Source organism: Bos indicus x Bos taurus, chromosome 6, assembly GCF_003369695.1.
Source record: "Bos indicus x Bos taurus breed Angus x Brahman F1 hybrid chromosome 6, Bos_hybrid_MaternalHap_v2.0, whole genome shotgun sequence".
NCBI lineage: Eukaryota > Metazoa > Chordata > Mammalia > Artiodactyla > Bovidae > Bos > Bos indicus x Bos taurus.
The window spans coordinates 34,033,044-34,058,032 of NC_040081.1; the positions used below are offsets into that span (position 1 = coordinate 34,033,044).

The 24,989-nt window shown below is 36.4% G+C and overlaps 1 protein-coding gene across 4 annotated transcripts in view; it reads right to left on the bottom strand.

The window, feature by feature from the left end:
• Positions 1 to 24,989, bottom strand: part of CCSER1 (coiled-coil serine rich protein 1) — a 1,492,403-nt gene that overhangs the window by 780,643 nt on the left and 686,771 nt on the right. For all 4 annotated transcript variants that reach the window (XM_027544062.1, XM_027544063.1, XM_027544064.1 and 1 more), the window contains exon 8: positions 1,690 to 1,773. In XM_027544062.1, the coding sequence (XP_027399863.1) occupies positions 1,690 to 1,773 (84 nt within the window). The remainder of the gene's footprint in view (positions 1 to 1,689; positions 1,774 to 24,989) is intronic.

The window sequence follows — 24,989 nt, forward strand, 5'->3', positions numbered from 1 at the left end:
AATGGTACCTTGACAGGTACCTAAGAAAATTTAGAAGCTAAGTCAATTTTTAGTAATTCAAGTTTTTGTTTTTTTTTTTTAAAGCAACACCTGTGTCTCATTTTACTAGATCAACCAACAGAGGACATTTTTGGAAGGAGGGGTACTAAATTATCTTAATTCTAGCTATGTGACAAGGGCTCGGGAGGTAATCATTTTCCTTCTCATTTCATTCAACACATAAAGATCTGATTTCTTGTATATTTCTTTCTTTTCAATGTAGGCAGGGAAAAATGGACACTTCTTTCTCCATTCATTATCCAAAACAAGCATTCTCTGACAAAGCGCAAACATTTTCTGCTGTGTTAAAAATCATAGTTCTCTGCATCCATTCATAAATGTCTATATATGTTTTTCTTCAACGCAAATCTTGATTACATAATATATACTTACAAGGTTATATATAGCAATGTTTTGTGTAATAAAGTTTATATTATAAACAAAAGTATCAAAGGTTATTCCCAGTAATGTAAGATATTCTTCTTTTGTCTGTAATGGTTTTACTATTTTAAGTACTGGTTAATGCATTTTCTGCAGTGATAATAATACGCTCATAGGACAGATGATCAGTATTAAACCGTCATGAAACCACAATCTAAAGGTCAAGTGTCAGTAAAATTGTCGTCAGTTGTCAAGGGTCAATAAAATAGGCTCTAAATTTGTCTGCTATCTCACTAATATGTTCTCAGAAAAGTTCTCAGAAGCGTGATGGTCTAGAAAATTGTTTTGTCATTTAATTGTATTTAATAATTACATAATACATCACTGTTAAAGTCGTCAAATCTTAAATCATCATAAAGAACATCATTGACTGGAATTTGTTTTCTCGATCTTGGATAAGAAGTCAGGGCCTCTTATTGTATGTCTTTATTTTACTGGTATTCTTAAGAACTCTTTTTTTTTTTTTTTTTTAAGTTCTCATTACTTTCTCATTTTTGTTTTGGAGAATTCTTTATTTCTATCCAGATTAAATGTGTTATATTACAAAATACTATTCATATACATAATATCATATTTGTTGACAGCACATACTTTAAAAAATAATGCCCACTGCTATTCTTGTTACCTACCAAATGTGCGTTCATGTTATAAAACTATGATTTAATACATTTGTGATGTCACATCTTAAAAAAAAACAAACCAGAAAACATGAACTACAATATCATGTTTGTGTATAGCTTTTAGATAATTGGGGATTTATATGTCTTTATTAACAAAGTCTCATTAGGTTAACAGATTTTTGGTACCCTTAAGTAAAATTGGCTTTTGTCTGCAAAATTACTCAGTACTTTATTTCATATTACATGACTGTGTCTCTAGGTACGGCAGTATGGACTTAAGTCTTGCACTTTACAAAATAAAACGTGGCCTTAGTCTTCACAATTTTTGATAGGTACAATTGAAATACCTAATTCTGGGTCAGTAATCTATTTCTGGAATAATATAAAGTTCAATACATACTATCAAACATTCTCTTTTCAGAGCATCAAATCTTCATTACTGTAGGATTATAAAATTTATAATCAAATTGAATCATTAACAGTTTATAAGTCACTAACAATTTTAGTGTTAATAAATAAGTTAAACTGTTTAGAGCAAATAGCCTTGCAAGGAAAATACACCCATGGGACAACTATTGTTCACACTTACCAGTTCTTCCTGAAGTTGGGAAATTAGTTCATCCTTCTCTTTCAGCTGCAGCTTCAGCATTGAGCATTCATCTTTCATTATATCCTGTAAAAACATCAAACAGACAGAATAATAGATTTAGCCCTTTCCCTTCACTCTTGATAAGAAAGGTCAGTTGCACGCAGTGGGAGGTAACTGCATATGCCTAATAAAACAAAGTTCTTCTACAATCTGATGTTTTCCATAATATACTGTTTCAAAACAAACTAATGTATGAAAAGATATTATGCTATATATGATATATATGCACATTTTTCTGATAGATAACAAAATGGACAAAGGGAAATCGGACTAAGACAGAAATCAGGGATTCATCCTAAATTCTGTTCTCCTATTCTTGTGCATACATAATCAGTGGGATAAAAGTAATTATACTTCAAAAGAGATACTTTATCCTTTTTTCTGTTATGATTAAATATTCATTCTCAAATGAATGGCTGTATTATGGCCTTTATCTTTAATGATAGCTCTGTAACATTTTTCCCTTTCATTAGAGCTCTGTCTTTGAGTATTTAACCTTGTCACTCTGCATGAACCCTCAGTCACAGCCTCCATGTATACAGTACACCCACATCTGTGACCTCTATTATTCTATGCTGGAAACTTACTTATAAATACTTAATCTAAACCTATCTTCCAGACTTCAGCCCACAAATATAATTATTTACTGAGCATACACTCAACATCCTATAGACATTCCAACTAAAATTTCATGGTCTTCCTATTTCAAAAATTATTTCCATGTATTCCTCCTGTTATCGTATTTCTAAAAATAGCCAGAAAAGCATCCCATACTCTCAGCTCATACACAATCTGACCCCAGTCTGGTACCCAATTCTTTGATCTCAATCTTCTGGGTATTTCTTGGACTCATTCCTTTCTATTTCTCATGGATTTACTCTAGGTATCCATTGCTTCATATCTGACTTACTGTAGTAAGTCTCTGAACTGGTTCTATGTCTATCACCTTTCTCATCTGCAAGAGAAATTTTCCTAAATGGGAATTAATTACATCATTTCTTAATGTAACAGCTAATCATTTCTTTCAGAGGTGGGGGGGGGGAGTCAAAACTCTTTAGCACAACATATGGTGCCTTTAATTCTCAACTACTTGCATATTTCTGGAATGGTATGTTTTCACTTCCAACTTTCTTATAACCTGCGCTCATTCCTACAGAATAAAGCTGCAGAACATGGTTTCTTTGATGTCTTCTTGCTTTACACATGTGTATCTCTGGGCTGCAACGCTTCTATTGCCCACAATTTCTCATGATATAGGAGGCATTCCAAACATTATTCCTTACTCTGGGTGGGAGCTTTCCCTTGTCATTTTATTTCCCTTCAGCATGAAGTCATGTTTCCCAGTGTCTAAATCACCCATCATTTCATACAACACTAAATACTTCAAGGGTTGTTTGCTTGTTTCCCTAACCCACTTGAGCAGATCTTTATCTGAGTTGACAAGAAAGAACACAGCTAATGAATTAGAGAAAACAGTATTTGTTTATTCTAGTTCTTATGGTGCTAATTTCTACTTTTAGTCTAAGCAATACAGAATATATGATTCAAATTTACTAATACCTCTTTTCATTTTCAGACAGCCAGTTGACTGGGAGATGCTAATTATCTCTGTCACTTTTATTTCATAGCCGCCCTGTTTCTTCCCTTAATCATGAGCTTTCATAGAACTTATACTCATCATTTTAATATTTATTTTCACAGGGTCTAAATGTTACATGTTACAATGTTAATGGTAAAAAGGCATAGCTTGCTCGATAATGCAAAGAAAAAGATTGCAGGCTTAAAGATAGGTAATAAAATCATGTCTCTTAGAATCAGAGGTATCTAAGGGCAAATTCTGGGTACTTCACTAAGCTCTCTTTGTGGCTTCCTGCTCATTAATTAACTTCTTTGAGTTCCATGGACATTATGGTAGAGATTGATAATAAGAGATCTATTGATAATAGGAGATCTCCTATTATCATAAACTCTGACAAAAACTCTACTGCTTAGTACTTACATTCCCATATTTCCAGTCTTGCCTAATACCTCACTTAAGAAAAACTAATCCCCTTCATAAATAAAATAATATCACCTTTTCTCTAGGAAATAAATATTTAGGTAGAGTTAAGGGCTGTTGTTTTTTTTTAGGAAACAAATATTGAGGTAGGGTTAAGCATTGTTGTTGTTTAAATGCTAAGTCATATTCAACTCTTCTGCAACCCATGACTGTAGCCTACCAGGCTCCTCTGCCCATGGGATTTCTCAGGCAAGAACACTGGAGTGGGTTACCATTTCCTTCTCCAGGGAATCTTTCCCACCCAGAGATTGAACCTGTGTCTCTTGCATTGGCAGATTTGTTACCATTGAGCCAACAGGGAAACCCTAAAAGTACCAAAGGTTTACTGAAGGGTTTAAAAGATATATTAAAGAATAAAGCTATGTGATAAGAAAAGAAGAATCAGAATTGGGAAAGGGGAACAGTGGACCATGAGTCATACCTGACAAATCCTCCACCAGCTAAACCAGGAGCTCCAACTCCAAGACTGCCTATGAGAGGAATGCCCTGTGGAAGGAAAGTGGGTGGGTTCACCTCCCACTCCCCGTTCAGTCATTGGGTGGGAGCTGCCACATGAGCTAGATCTCAGCTGCTGCTGGTAATCTATTGTCTCACACCACACAGTGCTGAGCTTGACTTCAGCTGGAGGCAGTTAGCTAACTACAGAAGTTGCAGCTGGGTAGTGAGTCCTTTATTGAAAGAGAATCTGAGCCTTAGCCTGAATCTACTGTTTCTTAGCTGAATGTTATACAATATTTTTGTGTATTAATTGATATTTTGTCAATGAATTCATTTAAAATGAAGGTTTACCTATATTGTGGCTAATAGAAATTGTAAACAAAATTATTTTCCAAAAACAAGCTGCCTTTACACAATTATCTGATTTGTTTCCCCCCAGCTCTGGAACGTTTTTTCAAGAAGTTCTTAATCTCACAGCTTTAAATCAGGTAGGTGTTAATATATCATTTGCATTTACTTAAGGAATAATGTATATTAAAACATAAATTTAATTTATCATATGATATCAGAAGCCAAAGACATTATAAAGGTCTTTTCTTTATCAATGACTTTGCAAATGAATCTTGGCCACCTACAGTTCTGTTTTTGGTTGTTATATGTACTTTTGGCAAAATTCATAGGCGTATCTGTCTAACACACAAGATGAAACCTTTAAACAATAGTTACTTAAATGAAAGCTACTCTCAGATGAATCAGTATTCCCCCAATATTCTCATTATCTGTGCCAATTCTGGGACATGTTTGATAGAATGCTCTATTTAGTTAGAAATTCTCTTGGTGTGTACAATTAACTAGATTTTAATATTCTTGGTTTTTTAAAATACTGCTATTAACATCCATTAATACAGGCTAATGTAACCAATTAACCTTACATTAAATTAAAGGCATATTACTTATGAAAATATATAATTGAATAATTATGGCATCCTTTGTTTCTCACTCAAATATAACTGATTCTAGGACTAAAATCAATTCTAGATTTCCTAATCCATAATTATTCATAAATATGGAACTTATGGTGGATTAAAGGGGTTACAAATCCTTTGCTACTATTCCAAATGAAAGATGGAATCTAATGTTCTCTTCTTGGATATGGGTTGGTCTTATGGCCTTGCTTGACCAGGTGAATACAATGGAAGTAATTCTGTCTGATTCTCAGGACAAGATCAGATTTCAGTTCCCAGGATGGTCTCTTAGAATGTACCTCTCAAGTTCCTCCCCTGTAGAAGGAACACAGCAGTCATGCTAAAAAGTCCAAACTACATTTCATTTTCTTTGACAGCCTCTTAAGGACACACCCAGGATCAGCGGCATCAACTTTCGATCCTGAGAACGAGTCATCTACATACTTAGCCTAGTGAAGTCTTTAGATGACCAAAGCTCTGACCAGTATCTCATCATAACTGCCAGAGCTAAATCATTCCCAAATTCCTGACTTGTAAAATTGTGAACAAAATAAAAGTATAGTTTTAAGCCATTAAGTTTGGGGATGATTTGTTATAGAGATCATCAGAACATATGGACAAATTAAATGATTACAATTAGAATTAGTGTGAATTATGACTCATAGGTATATAAAATATATACAGCTAATTAAAAATATTTTTTGATTTAAAGTATGATTTTTGTGATTAAAGTTATATTTATTGTAACTTTCAAATTTATTTCATGTGTAATATAAATATATTCTCAGTATTTAACATACAGGAGAATTAAAAATACAGATGTAATAATTTCTTAAAAATTCTTATTTTACTTTTATTTTCTAAATTTGGAAAATTAAAGCCAGACACATGAATATTTGGTTAATTTGCCCCAAATTCATTTAGCTGACTTCACTCCCATATATTCCTATCATTTATTTTTGCCTGAATTAGAATCACCTCATTGTTTGAAACATGTATGAATAGAAATCAAGTTCCAAGAAATTAAAGGCAAGCAGATACTGTAAATCATCTCAAAAATTATCTTATGCTGAAATTAGAAATGCAGATTAAAAAATTAATTTCTAACTCATGAATCTTCACATAATTCTTCAGGTAAAATTATAAACATAATTCTTGGCTAATATTTACAAAAACATGTCAAAATTGGTACTGAGTCATCATGACTCTATTTATAGACTTGTGGTCCTTTCTCTGGAGGGCTTTATTTTATGACTTACAAGCTGTTCCCTCATTCTGGTAAGTGAAAAGGTCAAAAGATCAAAAAATAAAGGAAACGGACAATTCTATCAGAGTAAACAAGGACAGATTATTATGAACAAGTGAAAACAGAGAAAAAAGAAATAGGAATATGGTAGGAGAAGACAGAAGGACAGAGATCAGAAAACACAAAATATACAATAATTGACAGTGTATTTTGCAGTTCTACTGAAACACCTGACTTCATGTAATCGTTATGCTAACAAAGCAGCATGTTACCTGCAACAACTGGGTAGCTAGTGAAATAAACCAGTGCAGGCATATAATCATCTACACAGAGCTATAACAGAGCCTGCTTTTCAAATCCTGAAAGCACAGTCAATAAAACACCACCCTAATTGTTTATTTAGTTTAAAACAATTTTTAAAATATTTTAAAAGTCATTTCAGTATCAACAACTGCTACACCATGCTACAAAATTTTCTTTTCATAAGCATTCAATTTAAAAAGATTCTAGGGGCTTCTGTGGTAGTCCAGTGGTTAAGAATCCACCTTGCAATGCAGGGGACACTGGCTTGATCCCTGGTCTGGGACGATCCCACATGCCACAGGGGAACTAAGCTCATGTACCAACTACAGAGCCTGTATTCTGGAGCCCATGAGCAGCAACTACTGAGCCCATGTGATGCAACCACTGAAGCCTGTGTGCCTAGAGCCTATGTGTCACAACAAGAGAAGCCACAGCAATGAGAAGCTCTCACACCACAACAGAGAGTAGCCCTGCTTTCTGCAGCTAGAGAAAGTGTGTGCTGCTACTGCTGCTAAGTCGCTTCAGTTGTGTCCGACTCTATGCGACCCCATAGACGGCCTCCTACCAGGCTCCCCTGTCCCTGGGATTCTCCAGGCAAGAACACTGGAGTGGGTTGCCATTTCCTTCTCCAGTGGATGAAAGTGAAAAGTGAAGTCGCTCAGCCGTGTCCAACTCTTAGCTACCTCATGGACTGCAGCCTACCAGGCTCCTCCGTCCATGGGATTTTCCAGGCAAGAGTACTGGAGTGGGGTGCCATTGAGAAAGTGTGTACACAGCAACAAAGACCCAGCACAGCCAAAAGTAAATACATATTAAATAAATAAATATATATATATACATTCTAGATTTGATTTATAATGTCATTGACTTCAGAGATGAACTAACATTCCATTGAATATTTACAAAAACATTGTGTTTTTTAAAAATATTGTTTACATAGCAATACAAAATTTTAAAAAGGCATAAAAGGTGTTCAAAGTAAGCACCTTAGACATGTATTTCTAAGAATATAAATCAAATCAGTAAACAGCATTATCCCTTAACATAGTGGTATATTGGCTATCTTTCAAGATAATGATAATAATACCTTAAGCTAAGGCTTTCTAATTTATAAAACATGGGCTTTATTTGTGGTTCAGCTGGTAAAGAACCTGTCTGCAATGAGGGAGACCTGGGTTCCATCTCTGGGTTGGGAAGATCCCCTGGAGAAGGGAAAGACTACCCACTCTAGTATTCTGGCCTAGAGAATTCCATGGACTGTATAGTCCATGGGAAGGCAAAGAGTCGGACACAACTGAGTGCCTTTCATTTTCCATGCATAGAATCTTGTTTTGCTGTCAGAATTTTTGGTGACCAGTTATGGAACAAAATGGTACATTTCTAGGATAAGCAGGGGGCAGGATAAGCAGGGCTTTGTTCATAGAAATTAAGCAGAGAAGATGACTGTATAAAAGGTCAAATTAAATGAAACCATTAATGAATAATGCCAAGACCGTTAAGTTGTGTCCATTAGTCTCTTTACAGAATACATTGTATTCTGATAATTTTTGAAACAATTAAAAACATTAGCCTCCACTGAGAAAGTTGCTATTTTATTAAGTTGGTGAAAGTAATTACAATTTTTGCATTGTTGAAATTTGCCATTTAATATTGTAATATATTTTACATAAATGTGATTATGTTATACATAATTTTAATGCACATTTCTCCATTTTTTTTTTGCTAATGACATTACTTGCTATTTATTTGATATGTATTTTAGAATATGGGAATGATGTTAGACAAAAGCAAATTTGAGCTATTTGAGTTCAAAATGGGTCCTAAAGCAGTGGAGACAACTCACAACAATAAATCTGGCCCAGGAACTGGTGCAGTGGTGGTTCAAGAAGTTTTGCAAAGGAGATGAGACCCTTGAAGCTGAGGAGTATAGTGGCTGGCCATCAGAAATTGACAATGACCAATAGAGAGCAATCATCAGAGCTAATCCTGTTACAACTACAGGTGAAAAAACTTGATAAGTGGGTGTCTCATGAGCTGACCACAATAAAAAAAAATTGTCGTTTTGAAGTGTAATCTTATTCTAAGCAAAAACGACAAACCATTTTTAGATTGGACTGTAATGTGCAACGAAAAGTGGATTTTATATGACAACTGCTGATGATGGCCAACTCAGTGACTGGATTGAGAGGAAGTTCCAAAGCACTTCCTAAAGCCAAACTTGCATCAGAAAAGGGTCAAGGCCATTGTTTGGTGGTCTGCTGACTGTCTGATTACAACTACGGCTTTCTGAATCCTGGTAAAACCATTATATCTGAGACTTACACTCAGTAAATCGATGAGATGCACTGAAAACCACAACACACACAGCTGGCACTGGTCAGCAGAAAGGGCCAAATTCTTCTTCATGACAATGCCAGACCACATATCACACAACCGATGCTTCAAAAGTTGGGGTACAAAGTTTTACCTCATCTGCCATATTCACCTGACCTCTCGCCAACTGACTACCACTTTCTCAAACATTTTGACAACTTCTTGCAGGGAGAGTATTTCCACAACCAGCAGGATGCAGAAAATGCTTTGCAAGAGTTCACTGAGTCCTGAAGCATGGATTTTTATGCTATTGGCAAAAATGTGTTGACTGTAACGGGTCTGATTGTGATTAATAACGATTATTTGAGCCTAGTTATAATGATTTAAAATTTATGATCCAAAACCGCAGTTATGTTTGCACCAACCTAATAAAACAATCCCATGAGACTATGGCCTTGTCTTTTCCAAGTTGTTAGAGTCTGCTTACATTCACTTTACTATATTAATGAGAAAACACTTGAGTTGCATAACTTCTAATATGTAAGATCTTCTACATCTTACATAGTTTTTATTATAGAGTAAATAGAGAATATTAACCTAAGTTATAATCCTTACAAAAAATATTTACTCAAAGTTTTTATTACTCTGTTCTTTGTTTCACACAGTGTTTATGGTGAAAATTAAAAATTAAAAAAACAAACATTTGTATTTCATTTTCTAAAGCCTTCTTAGAATGATAATATTTTGTGAGTAAAAGGATGAAAGCAAATTTCTCTGTGTCCTAATGAATTACAATAAGCATGACAAATTAGTTTCTTGATCTCCTAAACCCATGGGTTTCACCAACATCAATTATGAATTACTTAAGACATAAATATTTTTACAAACTCACCAACAATGAGCTTCTCAACAGAGAAAGTCAATAAATGATAATGTTCATTTGTCCTACTGTACTCGTTTGGTATGAGATTCTTGGGGAAATCAGTATCTTTAAGAGGTCTTGGGATTTGTCTGATGCTAGTATTTTTTTCTTTCCTCACAGAAGGGAAGCACACTTATCACATTACACTTAAATTTCTTTAAGAAGGTAAGCAATTGTTTAAGTGACTCTTCCCACAACATAGACTATACAGGAAAAAAAAAAACCACGAAATGGCTAAAATTGGCCTGTAAAAAGTTCCTTTTCGTTATGAAGGCATGCTTACTTGTTTTTCATGTTTTAGGAAAGGAGTAGAGGACATCTTATCTCTCAACATCCTGACTAAACTAAGAGAATTAGGTTTGAACATAACTATGAACTTCCCTGGTGGCTCAGACATTAAAGAATCGGCCTGCAAGGTGGGAGACCTGGGTTCTCTCCCTGGGTTGGGAAGATCCCCTGGAGAAGGAAATGGCAACCCACTCCAGTATTCTTGCCTGGAGAATCCCCATGGACAGTGGAGCCTGGTGAACTACAGTCTATGGGGTCGCAAAGAGTCAGACACAACTGAGTGACCAAGAACACACACACAGCACATAAACTTTAGTTGCTGGGAAGGAAAAGTAATAAAATACATCAAACACACCCCATTCCTTACCCATAAGTGCATAGTACAGTTGTTTTGTTCACTTTGTTTGAAATGCTATTTTGACTTAGTTTTGAGGTCTTGGATAGAGGCCAGTTCCCCTCTTCAATAGCTGATTAAGACCATACTCCAAACACTTCCTTTATCTGGTCCTCATACTACAGTGCCATTAGGTAACAGCCCCATCAGGCCACGTACCACGCAACTAGAGACAGCCTCCACACCCTAGATTTCTTGAAATTATTCAAATTAGCCAGTCCTTAGGGAGTGTTGGAAACCCTGCCAATCCCGTCCTGCTTGCCATATATAAAATGCACCCTTTGGCTCCAATTCACCATTACTTGGCCCCCAGTGGGGCAATCTTCTCCATGACTCTGCCTAGCAGCCTTCTCTCATTTGAAAGGGTTAAGTTACAAAGAGTTCTGTCTCTCATCTGAGTGTTAGTGTGTCAGATCCAAGATCCCACTATCAAAAGAATCTTTAAATCTCGTAAAACAGTCCTGGCAGGAGCCGGCTGCAGGCCTTGGGTACTCTTTTGCCATTTCTCCTGGGATAAGATAGCTGAGATGGCTCTTGGGCCCTGGATATTTATGAGGGCCCAGAAAGAGAAGAAGGACAGTGGGGATAATATTGGGTACTGCCTGGCAATGCATATATATTTTTTTGCACAATAAAGGTAGAGAAAATTTTTCAAGTTGTATATATTATTAAAGAAAGTAAAAACTAGAGAGATATTCCTAATATTAGCACATCTCAGAAATGGTACTATCCCATTTTATAGGATGCTGAATTGTGACAATGATAAAGAATACAGAAATAAGTAATACTGTAAGGATTATTTTTTCAAGAATTCTGGCATAATTGTAAAATTCTGGGTAGGAGAACAAAGAGAAGGATTCAATGTTGTGCTGTACAGGAATCATAGATAACGTGATTCAATTTAAGCAGCGGTTTCAGGCAGTCTGGGAAGTCAGATGACTAAGTTGCAAAAACGCAAGGAACATTAGCTGAAGCTACAGATCACAGCTACAGAACATAAACTAATATCAGGTAGTAAGGAAAGGAGTAAAGATCATGCTCTGTTCTTTTTTAGAGCACTAGTGGAGAGTAGGGCTTCCCAAGTGGTGCCAGTGGTAAACAATGTGCCTGCCAACGCAGAGATGTGGGTTTGATCCCTGGTAGGGGAACATCCCCTGGAGGAGAGCATGGCAACCCACTCCACTATTCTTGCCTGGAGAACCCCAGGGCACAGAGGATCCTGGTGGTCTACAGTCCATAACTGCTGCTGCTGCTGCTGCTGCTGCTGCTGCTACTGCTGCTGCTGGTAAGTCATCTGAGTCGTGTCTGACTCTGTGCGACCCTATAGACAGCAGCCCACCAGGCTCCCCCATACCTGGGATTCTCCAGGCAAGAACACTGGAGTGGGTTGCCATTTCCTTCTCCAATGCATGAAAGTGAAAAGCGAAAGTGAAGTCACTCAGTCGTGTCCGACTCTTCGTGACCCCATGGACTGCAGCCTACCAGACTCCTCCTTTCGCTTTTCACTTTCATGCAAGAGTACTGGAATGGGTTGCCATCGTCTGCTCCATACAGTCCATAGAGTAGCAAAGAATTAGGCACAGCTGAAGTGACTTAGCATGCATATATGCAGTGGACAGTAACAGCATAGAGTAGTATCTTCAATTACTCATTATATGTACATTGTAAAATGGGAGTCTTTAAGACATGAATTTGGGAAAAGAAGCAGTTTTGATTTACAGAATAGGTATAATTTCCAATGGTTGCTTATGTACTGAATGCCTGCCTACACCAATCACATAATTAACTTGCATCAGAAAACAGAAAAGATTTTTTAAATTAAGGGAAGATTTAGATTATCATTAAGCAACAGTATATTATCTCAAAAGCTATTGTCTACTACAACACAAAACTTACAAATTTATCAATGTTTTTTCATATTACCTCTTGTTGTCACTCAATCAAAGCAGAGAAGATTTGCATTTGAGTCTTTGTTGTATCACAATTTAGCCATGTGATCCTGATAAATCAATTACTAATAATAGAGCTAGGGGTTTCCCAGGTGGCTCAGCAGTACAGAATCTGCCTGACAATGCAGGAGACGCAAGGACGCCAGTTCAATCTCTGGCTTGGGAAGATCCCCTGGAATAGGAGATAGCAACCCAAAACTATAATTTGTTGAAATTAAGACACTGTTTTAATAATTCAGGTAAGAAATCATTAGAATTTAAAGTAAGATGCTGTAGGAGTGAATTTGAAGTTATTTAAAAGATGGACTCGACTGTATGTGTGTGGAGTGAAAGGGAAAAATGAGAAGGGGAGACAAAGATGACATTAAGTTTCTGGAAGGTCTACTCAGAGAATGTAAGTATGGCTCATTCTTGTTAAGAGTAAATACAATTTGAGGTGGAAGAATTTAAGATGAAGAAAAGACACTAAGTTTAATTTTAAGGTCCCTTGTACATCCAACTGAAGAAATACGGCATGAGCTGGCTATGTAACAATGCATGGCTATGAAGAAATACAACTTATTGGCTATGCATGGGCTCCAAAGAGAGAGATCTGGTCAAGAGATGAAATTTGGAAATCACTAGTATATTGATGTAGTGGAAAATCAATAACTGAGAGAGGAAAAGAAGTGATTGTGAAGAAAACTGAAAATGAGAAAGCGTGGTGGCTTAACAGACAAGGCAAGGAATAGGTTTTAGAAAGAGAAGGCGATAATAATGCTGAATGCAACAAAGATGAAGTGAATTAAGGGCTTATCAAAAATATCAGTCACCATGGATATTTAACAAATCAGGTGGTGTGTTAGAAGCAGACTTTAGACTACAGTGGACTCAGAAGCAAGCTGAAGATGAGGGAGAAATAAGGAGTTACCAACTACACACTTGGAAATTAAAGCTTCTTCCAAGAATGAAGAATAGTAGCTAATAGGATCGAGATATGCTGTGCAAGTACATTACATGGAAAACACTGAACAGGTAAAAAGACTAATGAGAAGGACTTGGTAAGAATGGAGAAGTTAAACAAATACAGGTGAAAGAGGGAATAACTATGAGTGGAAAAACCTTCAAGAGTCAAGGGATGAGATCCAGTACATAGGAGGAGAAACTAGCTATCTGTAGGCAGAGAAGTACCCATGAACAGAAGGGAATGAAATAACCTTTTCTTGATGATGCTTCAATAATAAAAAAAGATCCTCTTTATAAACAACTTAAATCATGTAAGAGATTGTTAAAAACTGAATGTGTCCCCTTAAAGTTCATATATTGAAATACTAATCTCCAGTACCTCACAATGTGACTTTATTAGAAAGAGAGTCACTGCAGATATAATTGATTAAAAAACACTCGAACAAAATAGGCCCCTAATGCAATAAGACTGATGTCTTTACTAAAAGGAGAGAACTGGACTCAGAATAATGCACAGGAAAGGAACACCATGTGAAGACTGAAACTATGCTATCACAGAGCAAGGAACTACCAATAACCGGGAGAGACCTGGGGCATATCCTTTCTTAGTGCCTTCAAAGGGAGCACAGTTCTGCTGACATCTTGATCTCTGGAACTCTGAGACAATAAATCTCTGTCATTTAAGCTACTCAGTTTGTGGTACTTTATTACAGCAGCCCTAGAAAACTAACACACAGACATAATTTTCAAATACCGGACCTTCTTATAGATTATATGTAATTGAATTGATACATGATTTTTTAATAATTACTAAATGAACAAATAAAAAGGACAGAAAAGAGAGTACATAAACCATGACCTTTTTCTATTTTGTCTCCTACCCTTAAAACTCTTCAAGTGCCTATTTTTATTTCTAACCTAAGGCTATTATGTTAATATGGGCTTCTCAGCATATCTAATGTAGCAGTAGTTCTTTATGCCTTTACATTATAAACATAAAGCATTCTCATACTTGCATATTGAGTCACTATCTGATTCTTGAGCATGGGAAGAGGCACAGGTGTCTACTGGAGTCTATGCATGTAGTAGTATTTTTGCCGTTATGTCTGACTCATCTACTCATTCAGACAAGCCCCAGAGGTTTCTGTCATGCCTTTTGTGCAGGTGCCAGGGCACTCACCACCACACACTTAGAAACAGCACCACATTCTACCCACTCAACATTGATCAAAATTTCTAGACAAGTCAGTTTCATCAAAGTCACTTCAACTGATAACCAGTATGTGATAAAGTTCATGGAGATACGCAATTATTCAAATTCTTTTTCACATGTAATCAAAATATGGTAAGAAAAGTAATAAACTCCAGGCATGGGAGAAAATGTGAATAAATGCCCTGATACTAATACCCCATCCTTACCGCATCCCAGCCCTGCTAGTTAAAGAAAACATCCTTTAAGACTGAAAATAAGCAGTCATGCCATACATACCCAACATTATAATGTTGAAATACTGAAGGCAACCTAAGTATACAATTGAAGAATTATTACTAAGCAATGGTAAAGCAATAAAATATGCATTTTTTAAAATGATGGTTACAAAGTCTAAGGAATACCATGAAAAATACACATTTTAAAATAGAATTCTAAATGAAATATAAATTTATCAAAAATCTGAAAATACACAAAATTATGACATTCATTTTATTAGAGTTGTTTTGTTAGGGGGTTTGTGTGAATTTTCACTAACGTGTTTGAAGTGTTAAATGTGCAATATCCTAGAAAAAATACATGAAAATAAAAATATTTATTGAAACATATTTAGCAATCATGTAACCTACTGGATCTATGGTAAATGTGGTGTGGTCTCAGAGTAATATTGTGTTCAAAGGAAACTCGCAGCACTAAAAAAAATGCAGCAACTAGATCTGAATTTTCTACTTCTTATGGTAGTAATTTTAAGAAGCATAGTGCTCAAGACAATATAATTTGAGTTATACTTTTATCAAGCAAAAACAGTGCTTATATTTTAAAGAGGACTACATGAAAATAGTCTAACAAATGTATTCACTCAGGAGGTCATTAATTATCTTCTTTTCCCGACCAATATATAAAACCAAAAGAATATTTGAAGGAATATTTAAAGGAAATACCGTGGAATATTTAAAGGAAAGAAAAATTATTACTAAAAGAAGCACCTAACATGTACTTTGTTTCAATTTTATGTCAGGCACTTTGGATAAATCATCTGATTTAAATTAGGCCACATCCAATTCTTTGCAACACTATGGATTACAGCAGGCCAGGCTTTCTATAGTCTACAACCTCCTGGAGTTTGCTCAAATTCATGTTCTTTGAGTTGGTGATACTATCTAACCGTCTCATTCTCTGCCACCTGCTTCTCTTGCTTTCAAGCATTCCCAGCATCAGGGTCTCTTCCAATGAGTTGGCTCTTTGCATTAGGTGGCAAAATATTGGAGCTTCAGCTTCAGCATCAGTCCTTCCAATGAATATTAAGGGTTGCTTTCTTTTAGGATTGACAGGTTTGATGTGTTTGCAGTTCAAGGGACTCTCAAGAGTCTTCTCCAACACCACAGTTCGAAAGCATCAATTCTTTGGGGATCAGCTTTCTTTACGGTTCAACGCATACATTCGTACATGACTACTGGAAAAACCATAGCTTTGACTAGATAGACCTTGATGGTCAAAGTGATGTCTCTGCTTTTTGATAAGTTGTCTGAGTTGCCATAGCCTTTCTTCCAAGGAGCAAGTGTTTTTTAATTTCATGGAGGCAGTCACCATTTACAGTAATTTTGGAGTCCAAGAAAATAAAATCTGTCATTGTTTTCACTATCCCCCCCATTTATTTTCCATGAAGTGATGGGACATCACTAAATCAAATCCCTTATGATTATACAATGGAAGTGAAAAAGAGATTCAAGGGATTACATTGGAGAGACAGAAAGCCTGAAGAACGATGGACGGAGGTTTGGGACATTGAACAGGAGGCAGTGATCAAGACCAACCTCAAGAAAAAGAAATGCAAAAAGGCAAAATGGTTGTCTAAGAAGCTGAGAAAAGAAGAGAAGCAAAGGGCAGAGGAGAAAAGGAAAAATACACACATTTGAATGCAGAGTTCCAAAGAATAGCAAGGAGAGATAAGATAGCCTTCCTCAGTGATCAATGAAAAGATAGAGGAAAACAAAAGAATGAAAATGACTAGATATCTCTTCAAGAAAACTAGAGATACCAAGGGAACATTTCATGCACAGATGGGCACAATAAAGGACAGAAATGGTATAGAGATAATGAAGCAGAAGATATTAAGAAGAGGTGGCAAGAATACACAGAAGAACTATACAAAAAAGATCTTCATGACCCAGATAACCATGATGGTGTGATCACTCATCTAGAGCCACAGATCCTGGAATGTGAAGCAAAGCTAGTGGAGGCGATGGAATCCCAGCTGAGCTATTTCAAATCTTAAAAGATGACGCTGTTAAAGTGCTACATTCAATGTACCAGAAAATTGGGAAACTCAGCAATGGCCTCAGGACTGGAAAGGTCAGTTTTCATTCCAATCTCAAAGAAAGGCAAGGCCAAAGAGTGTTCAGACTACTGCATAACTGCGCTCATCTCACATGCTAGCAAATTAATGCTCAAAATTCTCCAAGCCAGGCTTCAGCAATATGTGAACCATGAACTTCCAAATGTTCAAGCTGGTTTTAGAAAAGGCAGAGGAACCAGAGATCAAATTGCCAACATCCGCTGGATCATCGAAAAAGCAAGAGAGTTCCAGAAAAACATCTACTTCTGCTTTACTGACTATGCCAAAGCCTTTGACTGTGTAGATCACAACAAACTGTGGGAAATTCTTAAAGAGATGGTGCCGGGGTCCAGCCCCGGCGGATCCAGGGAAATTCGAAGGGGAGACGGCATCGGCGAATACAATGGCTTTAATTAAATATTAATTAGAGATATAAAGAGTAATAGAACGAGGATAGCTCAGTAGGAAAATTCAGTGCAGAAAAGAGGCTGAATAACTTGGTTTACGTGGAAAGCTAATAAAATTCCAAGGCAAGGAATTTATGTCACCTACGTAGGCCGCAGGCGTCCTCCCATTCTCCCTAAGGAGAGGAGACACTAAGGCCTCCCCGGTCAGATCTTAGAAGTCCAGGCATAATTAGTAGGCTTGACGAGCCTCCATGTTCCAGATGGGGATTCAGCCAGAAGGTGAGAGAAAGAATGACATGGGGAGACCAGTGTTTCGAGGAACTGATCCCATTTTTTATTTTTCCAGGTCTGTTTTTATACACTGAGATGTTATACAAAAGTCATGCGGGGTCAGCAGTCCTGACTTTTATTGAAGTCAGGTGCTTCATACAAATGTATCTTAGGGGTGTTACATCATCTTCTGGCCAGGGGGCCTGCTAACAATTTATGACCCTCTCCTTGTGACAGCGGTCAGTCAACCAGAACACTTATTTCTCCAGGGGTGATTATTCTTAAAACAGATGCCACCTTCCAAAGGTACCAGATAAAGTTACATTCCTATAGGGTGAGGGTGTAGTGGGTTTTAATTAAGGAAAGAATTTGCTTAGCCTAAGGTCTAACGTGATTAATATCAAAGGTTAATACTTATTTCTTCTATATATTCATTAATGTGTATAAGGGCAGGGGATGTGGAGACTTAGCAGCAAACATTGGCTCAACAAATGAAAAACCCTTCACCAATACAATTTCTAATCAGCCCACTATACTACACTATTAGTTTTTTAACTTCTCTAAAGAACCTGTTTTTAGAAGGTTTAAAGCATCTCGTGCCGGTTGGGAGGCTGTGAGCAATCATATGTGGCCAGACAAGCCTGTCAGGCAGGCTAGAGAACCTTCAGAGGAGTTTGTAGGTTGAAACACTCCTGCCCAGGAATTATTATTAACTGGAGCTTTAAGTTAACTCCTTCTCCGAGAGAGGTGGTGGGGGGACAGCCGCCCGTTAAGTCAGAGGTATAAGTGAGAACACAAAGTAGTAAAGTAGGCAGGCTCTGGTTTTAGGGGTAGATGCTTGAGAATTTCCAAGGGGACTCCTGAGGCTCGATCCCACCTTTGCATATGTCAAGCCTCCTTCCTCATGACCTTTGCCACGGGTGGAGTTCCTCATGCTGGCTCCTGGCAAGATGGGAATACCAGACCACCTGACCTGCCTCTTGAGAAGTCTATAACCTCAGAAAATCAGATGAAACCACCCTTTATGGCAGAAAGCAAAGAAGACTAAAGAGCCTCTTGATGAAAGTAAAAGAGGAAAGTGGAAAAGTTGTGTTAAAACTCAACATTCAGAAAACTAAGACCATGGCATCCTGTCCCATCACTTCATGGCAAATAGATGGGGGGACAATGGAAACAGTGAGAAACTTTATCTTTTGGGGCTCCAAAATCAATGCAGATGGTGACTGCAGCCAGGAAATTAAAAGATGCTTGCTCCTGGGAAGAAAAGCTATGACCAACCTAGACAGCATACTAAAAAGCAGAGACATTACTTTGCCAACAAAGGTCCATCTAGTAAAGCTATGGTTTTTCCAGTAGTCATGTATGGATGTGAGAGCTGGACTATAAAGAAAGCTGAGCACCAAAAAATTTATGCTTCTGAACTGTGGTGTTGGAGAAGACTCTTGAGAGTCCCTTGGACTGCAAGGAGATCCAACCAATCTATCCTAAAGGAAATCAGTCCTGAATATTCACTGGAAGGACTGATGCTGAAGCTGAAACTCCAATACTTTGGCCACCTTATGTGAAGAATTTACTCATGTGAAAAGACCCTGATGCTGGAGAAGTTTGAAGGCTGGAGATGTAGGGAACAAGAGAGGATGAGATGGGTGGATGGCATCACTGACTCAATGGACATGAGTTTGAGTAAGCTCTGGGAGCTGGTGACGGACAAGGAAACCTGGTGTGCTGCAGTCCATGAGGTTGCAAAGAGTCAGACATGATTGAGTGAATGAAGTGAACTGAACTGATGGGATGTCTTAATTTTCTGAATGTTGAGGTTTAAGCCAGTTTTTTCACTCTCCTCTTTCAGCTTCATTGAGAGGTTCTTTATTTCCTCTTCACTTTTATCATTAAAGTGGTACATCTGCAAACCTGAGTTGTTGCTATTTCTCTCGGCAATCTTGATTCCAGCTTGTGAGTCATCCCGTCTGGCATTTCACATGATATACTCTGCATAGAAGTTAAATCAGCAGGGTGACAATAAAGAGTCTTGACATATTTCTTTCCCAATTTTGAATCAGTCAGTTGTTCCATGCAAGGTTATAACTATCACTTCTTGTTCTGCATACAGGTTTCTCAAGGGACAGGTAAGGTGGTCTGGTCTTACCATCTCTTTAAGAACTTTCCAGAGTTTGCTGTGATCCACACAGTCAAAGGCCTTTCAGTAGTTAACAAAGCAGATTTTTTTTTTTTAAGTCCCGTTTCTTTCTCTGTGATCCAGCAGATATTGGCAATTTGATCTCTGATTCCTCTGCCTTTTCTAAATCCAGCTTGTACATACAAAAGTTCTCAGCTTATGTACTCCTGAAGCCTAGGTTGAAGGATTTTGATCATTACCTTGCTAGCATGGGAAATTAGCATAATTGTTCAGTAGTTTGAACATTCTTTAGTATTTGGTATAACCTTTCTTTAGAATTGGAATGCAAACTGACCTTTTCTCATCCGGTGACCACTGCTGAGTTTTCCAAATTTGCTGGCATATTGAGTATAGCACTTTAACAGCATCATCTTTTAGGATTTGAAATAGCTCAGTGGAATTCTATCACCTCTACTTGCTTTGTTCATAATGGCACCCCATTCCAGTACTCTTGCCTGGAAAATCCCATGGACAGAGGGGCCTGGTGGGCTGCAGTCCATGGGGTCGCTGGGAGTCAGACACAACTGAGCGACTTCACTTTCACTTTTCACTTTCATGCATTGGAGAAGGAAATGGCAACCCACTCCAGTGTTCTTGCCTGGAGAATCTCAGGGACGGGGGAGCCTGGTGGGCTGCTGTCTTTGGGGTTGCACAGAGTCGGACACGACTGAAGCCACTTAGCTTAGCAGCAATGCCCACTTCACTTCACATTCCAGGATGTCTTCTATATTGTCTCTTTCATAAAACAGCTACAATATACCAATAATTTTTAGGTGTTTTAAGTACATTTAATTTGGATAGTACAATAATTCTGCTAGATAGATACTGTGGATATTAGTATCTATATTGTGCAGATTAAAAATGCTTAAACTCGAGTGAGTTTAAATAAATCTTCTAATATCACATGCTTAAGTAGTGGACAGAGTTAAGTAATGGGGTTTACACCTAAGCCTATACATTTTGACATCAAAGTACAGTGTTTGGATTCCATATTATCCAAGATTAATAGCAGAAATGGTGACACATTATCAGTAGGAAATTGCATGAGGGAGGGATAATAGGAAGTGCTAAATTGAGGACTCAGAGTCTAGCAGGTTATGTGCAGAGGCACTTTTAAAGTTGTCTTTAACATTAGAGATTTATTGATTACTTAATCCATTCATATGTTTCTTTTTGAGTGCCTACCCCATGCCAGACACTGGGTAAATAATGTTGAAAGAAACAAGCTTCTAGTTGAGAGCTGAGAAAATTCAGTTAACTAAAGCTTACTAGGGGTGGCAGGATAGAGAACAGTAAGGAATAGAAATCTATGGGGATACTTGGATAGTTACAGAATTAAAAAACTCCTTTACTAGCAGTCTGATCTTTCTCAAATTCCTTTATATCTTGGTACTTCAGTTTCCTCATGTGAAAAAATGAGACAAATATTAGTGTTTAATTTATGTGGTTGCTGTAAACATTAAAATGAATGATGAAGACTAATATGTGTTAATATATATAAATCATTTAGAAGGAGTGCCTGCCTTGCAAGTACTCAATAAATATTAGTTATTTAGGGGCAACAGAGGATGAGATGGTGGGATGGCATCACCAACTCAATGGACATGAATTTAAGCAAACTCTGGGAGATAGTGAAGGACAGGGAAGCCTGGTATGCTGCAGTCCACAGGGTCATAAAGAGTCTGACATGACTTAGGGACTGAACAACAACATTTAGCATTACATAAATGTTGGATGTTATGATGATGTTGTATTCCCTATTAGTATTAAAGAACATCATTAGAGTTTATTCAAAATACAGCTAACTCTTAATAGGTACCATTAATTAGATCTACTAATTGGAGCGAGTAGTAAAAAAAGCAAAATCCCTTTTTCAAAAAGGGATTTCTGTTCAAAACAAGGTGAGTTGGAGTTCTGAAAATTTTCCTAAAGCTCTTATTTAATTTTCTGTTATCTTTGATACAACTTTCCAAAAATTTACCTCTCTTAATGAGACTTTCATGCAGCATTCTTCTTTTCAGCAGAATGTTTCTCTGTCTCTTAGAAACTACGAGGAGACCCACTGCTATGCCAATAAAATGTCAGAGAAATATTAAGGACTTATGGCACCTCGATGCTATAAAATGTATCACCTTGATTTCAAAAGAACTGAGCTGGAATTAAAATGGAAAATTGTCTAACCTCATACAACATTTTTAAACTGTTGTATTAAAATTACATAAAATATCAAATTTACTATCAGTGGCACTTTTGACAGCTTGGAGTACACTGATCTCACCTAATTTTCACATTTGTATGTGAAAATACTGAGCACATGATAAATAACTTTCTCAAGACCATGCAGATAGATAGTGGAGGAGCCTGTACCAAAAGCCCAGCCCCTAACTGCTGTTCACAGCACAAAACCAACTCATTATCACATAAAATAGCAACTGGCCACCAGATTAATAGCTGAACCCAGCCTGAGAGACATTCTACTCAGGGGCAAGTTTACTAACCTTCTGCCTAACAAAACTGTCAGACTTTTAAACATCTATTTTGCAAAAGACAATACTTTTCACAGAATATCTAACCTCTTCTTTTCTAAAGAACTATGAAATAGTAACTAAAAATTCACGAATGTAAATTGCAATTTTGAATATGTTAATATATATTAAAACGTGCCTATTTTCGGTTAACCTGTTACAAATACTCTGTATGAATTCTGAAATATACATTCCTAGTTTAAATTCTTAAGGGGCAAATTCTTATGTGTAGTATAGCAGTGATTAGCTTTAAGAATGGAATGAGCTACATTTTTAAAACATTAAATTTTAATGAAGATAGAATAAACCCCACCGAAGATATTTTCTTACTATTAACATCTGTAGTTCAGAAACTGTCTCTCCATGCACTATGTTTAACATTCTAATCTCTTTCACAGTAAAAATTATCTCTAAAACAATAGGCCTACATTGCCAATCTATTTGTAACTGAATGGAATAACAATTCTTAAGATGCTTCATCAAGTGTCTCACAAATTTGAATGAGTTAACAAAAAATAATTATTATGTTTTGATATATTGAGCAGATACTTTAGCACTCTCTGGAGTGAAAACAGGGTGTGTTTTTTATCACTTGATCTCAAGTACTCAATTCATCATTCTTATATGATCTCCAGGAAAAAATGTGGAGTGGGTTCATTCAATTTTAGTCTTCAAGGTGCTGAAAAGTTATTACCATACAATGAATCATTTTCCTTTGTTAAATAAATTATAGGAGAACTCAAATAGAAAATGATCTTGTCAATAAGTAATCTGGGCAGAGTTTAGAAGCCATACATTTCATTTAAAGTATTGATCAGCCATTTGTAATTTTTTAGCTTAAATCCACAGTCTTTTTTGACTCTGTAATAGCTGTCCATTTTTAATGCTGAGAATTTTACTCTTACATGCAGGCCTATCAATGAATTTTTTGGAATAGGAGTGGGAGAGATTAATGAGCTTATTATAATTCATTAGAAAGTGGTATGTGGATGACTGCCTACTTTAATTAGTTTTATTACTGTAGAAAATTGTTTCATATGCCAAGCTCATCATCAAGCACGTCTGGAAAACATTAGAGCAGTAATCAAACTACATATGAGGTACCTTTCATTAAGCAGTATGGCTAACAGCACTTATAATGAACAAGAAGCATATTAAAGAGATGGACATAACAGTATCTAGCAAAAAGGAATATATCTGATGAGCTACTTTTATGAAGCAGAGTGCAAAAGTATCATACTTCAAAATACTGTGTGGCATACAGGGTACTACATAATTACAGCAAAAGGTTTAAGTATTCAGGTTTATCTAATAAATCTCAATGCAAATTTTCTATGACTTATATTTTTATCATGAAAATGTTAGTAACCAGATCTTCTAACAAAATAATACTTCAGATAATATTTTGTAACCATCATGACCCCAAGGAATAATACACCCACAACTCTGATCAGATTGCAAAATCAAGTCACAATGTGAAGGAACAAATAAAAATATAAAACATATTTCAGATCAGAGGTAAATGAAAAATTATGAGTGTATGCCATCAGAATTGACTGGCTCTTTTGGTTAGTTCTAAGAAAAATATTTCTTTTTAAAATTTCTTCATACTTTTTTTTAACCTGATGTAAAAATTAACCTTAAAATCATTTAATATTTAAGATTTTGGCCTCATATAAATATTAGAAGTTAAACCTGGTGAACTAACTACAATAGAAAATAAAAAATAAACTATGTACCCCATACTCTCTCACTCTGAAGACATTCATATCATTCATAATTTACCAAATTTTACCATACCATATCTTATTAAGTAGTGTTTAAGAAGCACAGTTCACATTTCACTGATCAAGAGATGAAAGTTATCACATTTTTACATATATTGAAGGCATGTTGAAGTTTCTGCTGACCCAATCTAAGGTACCTTTAAGAGTATATTTTCTCAATATTTAAAATCATTCCTTTAATTATGTGAGCTATACACTCCAGACATTCTAATTTCTTTTTTGATACTACAGAAATAATGCTAGTTCAATTTCAGGTCAACTACAATGTCTGGCTTAGCCTCTAACGTATTTTGTTTTCACTGGAAATGTTCTAATTATAAAGCACTACAGCTCAACAGGCTATCATTAAAAACAAATGCAGAACCAGCAACTGTTTTTCCATTCAGTATAGATGTCACTTAGATTGAATAGAGTCTAACTTAAAAAATACTAGGAATGATGTGGAAAAGCACTTAGCCGTATCCTATGCTTGAGTAATCTTTTTAAAACAATAACAAACCATCACCACTAACAGTAAGAGACAAAACAAGGTACCCAGTTCAAACCCCACAAGTATTTTTAGTGTCCTAAGGAAATCTGCTTGCCTAAGGTTTATTAATAGTTTTCAAAATTACATTGTAAATATTCTGGTTTCCTATCTTATAATGTAGTGATTAAGTACATAAGTCCACCATCAATTACTTTTATTAAAGGCAGAGAGCATCATAA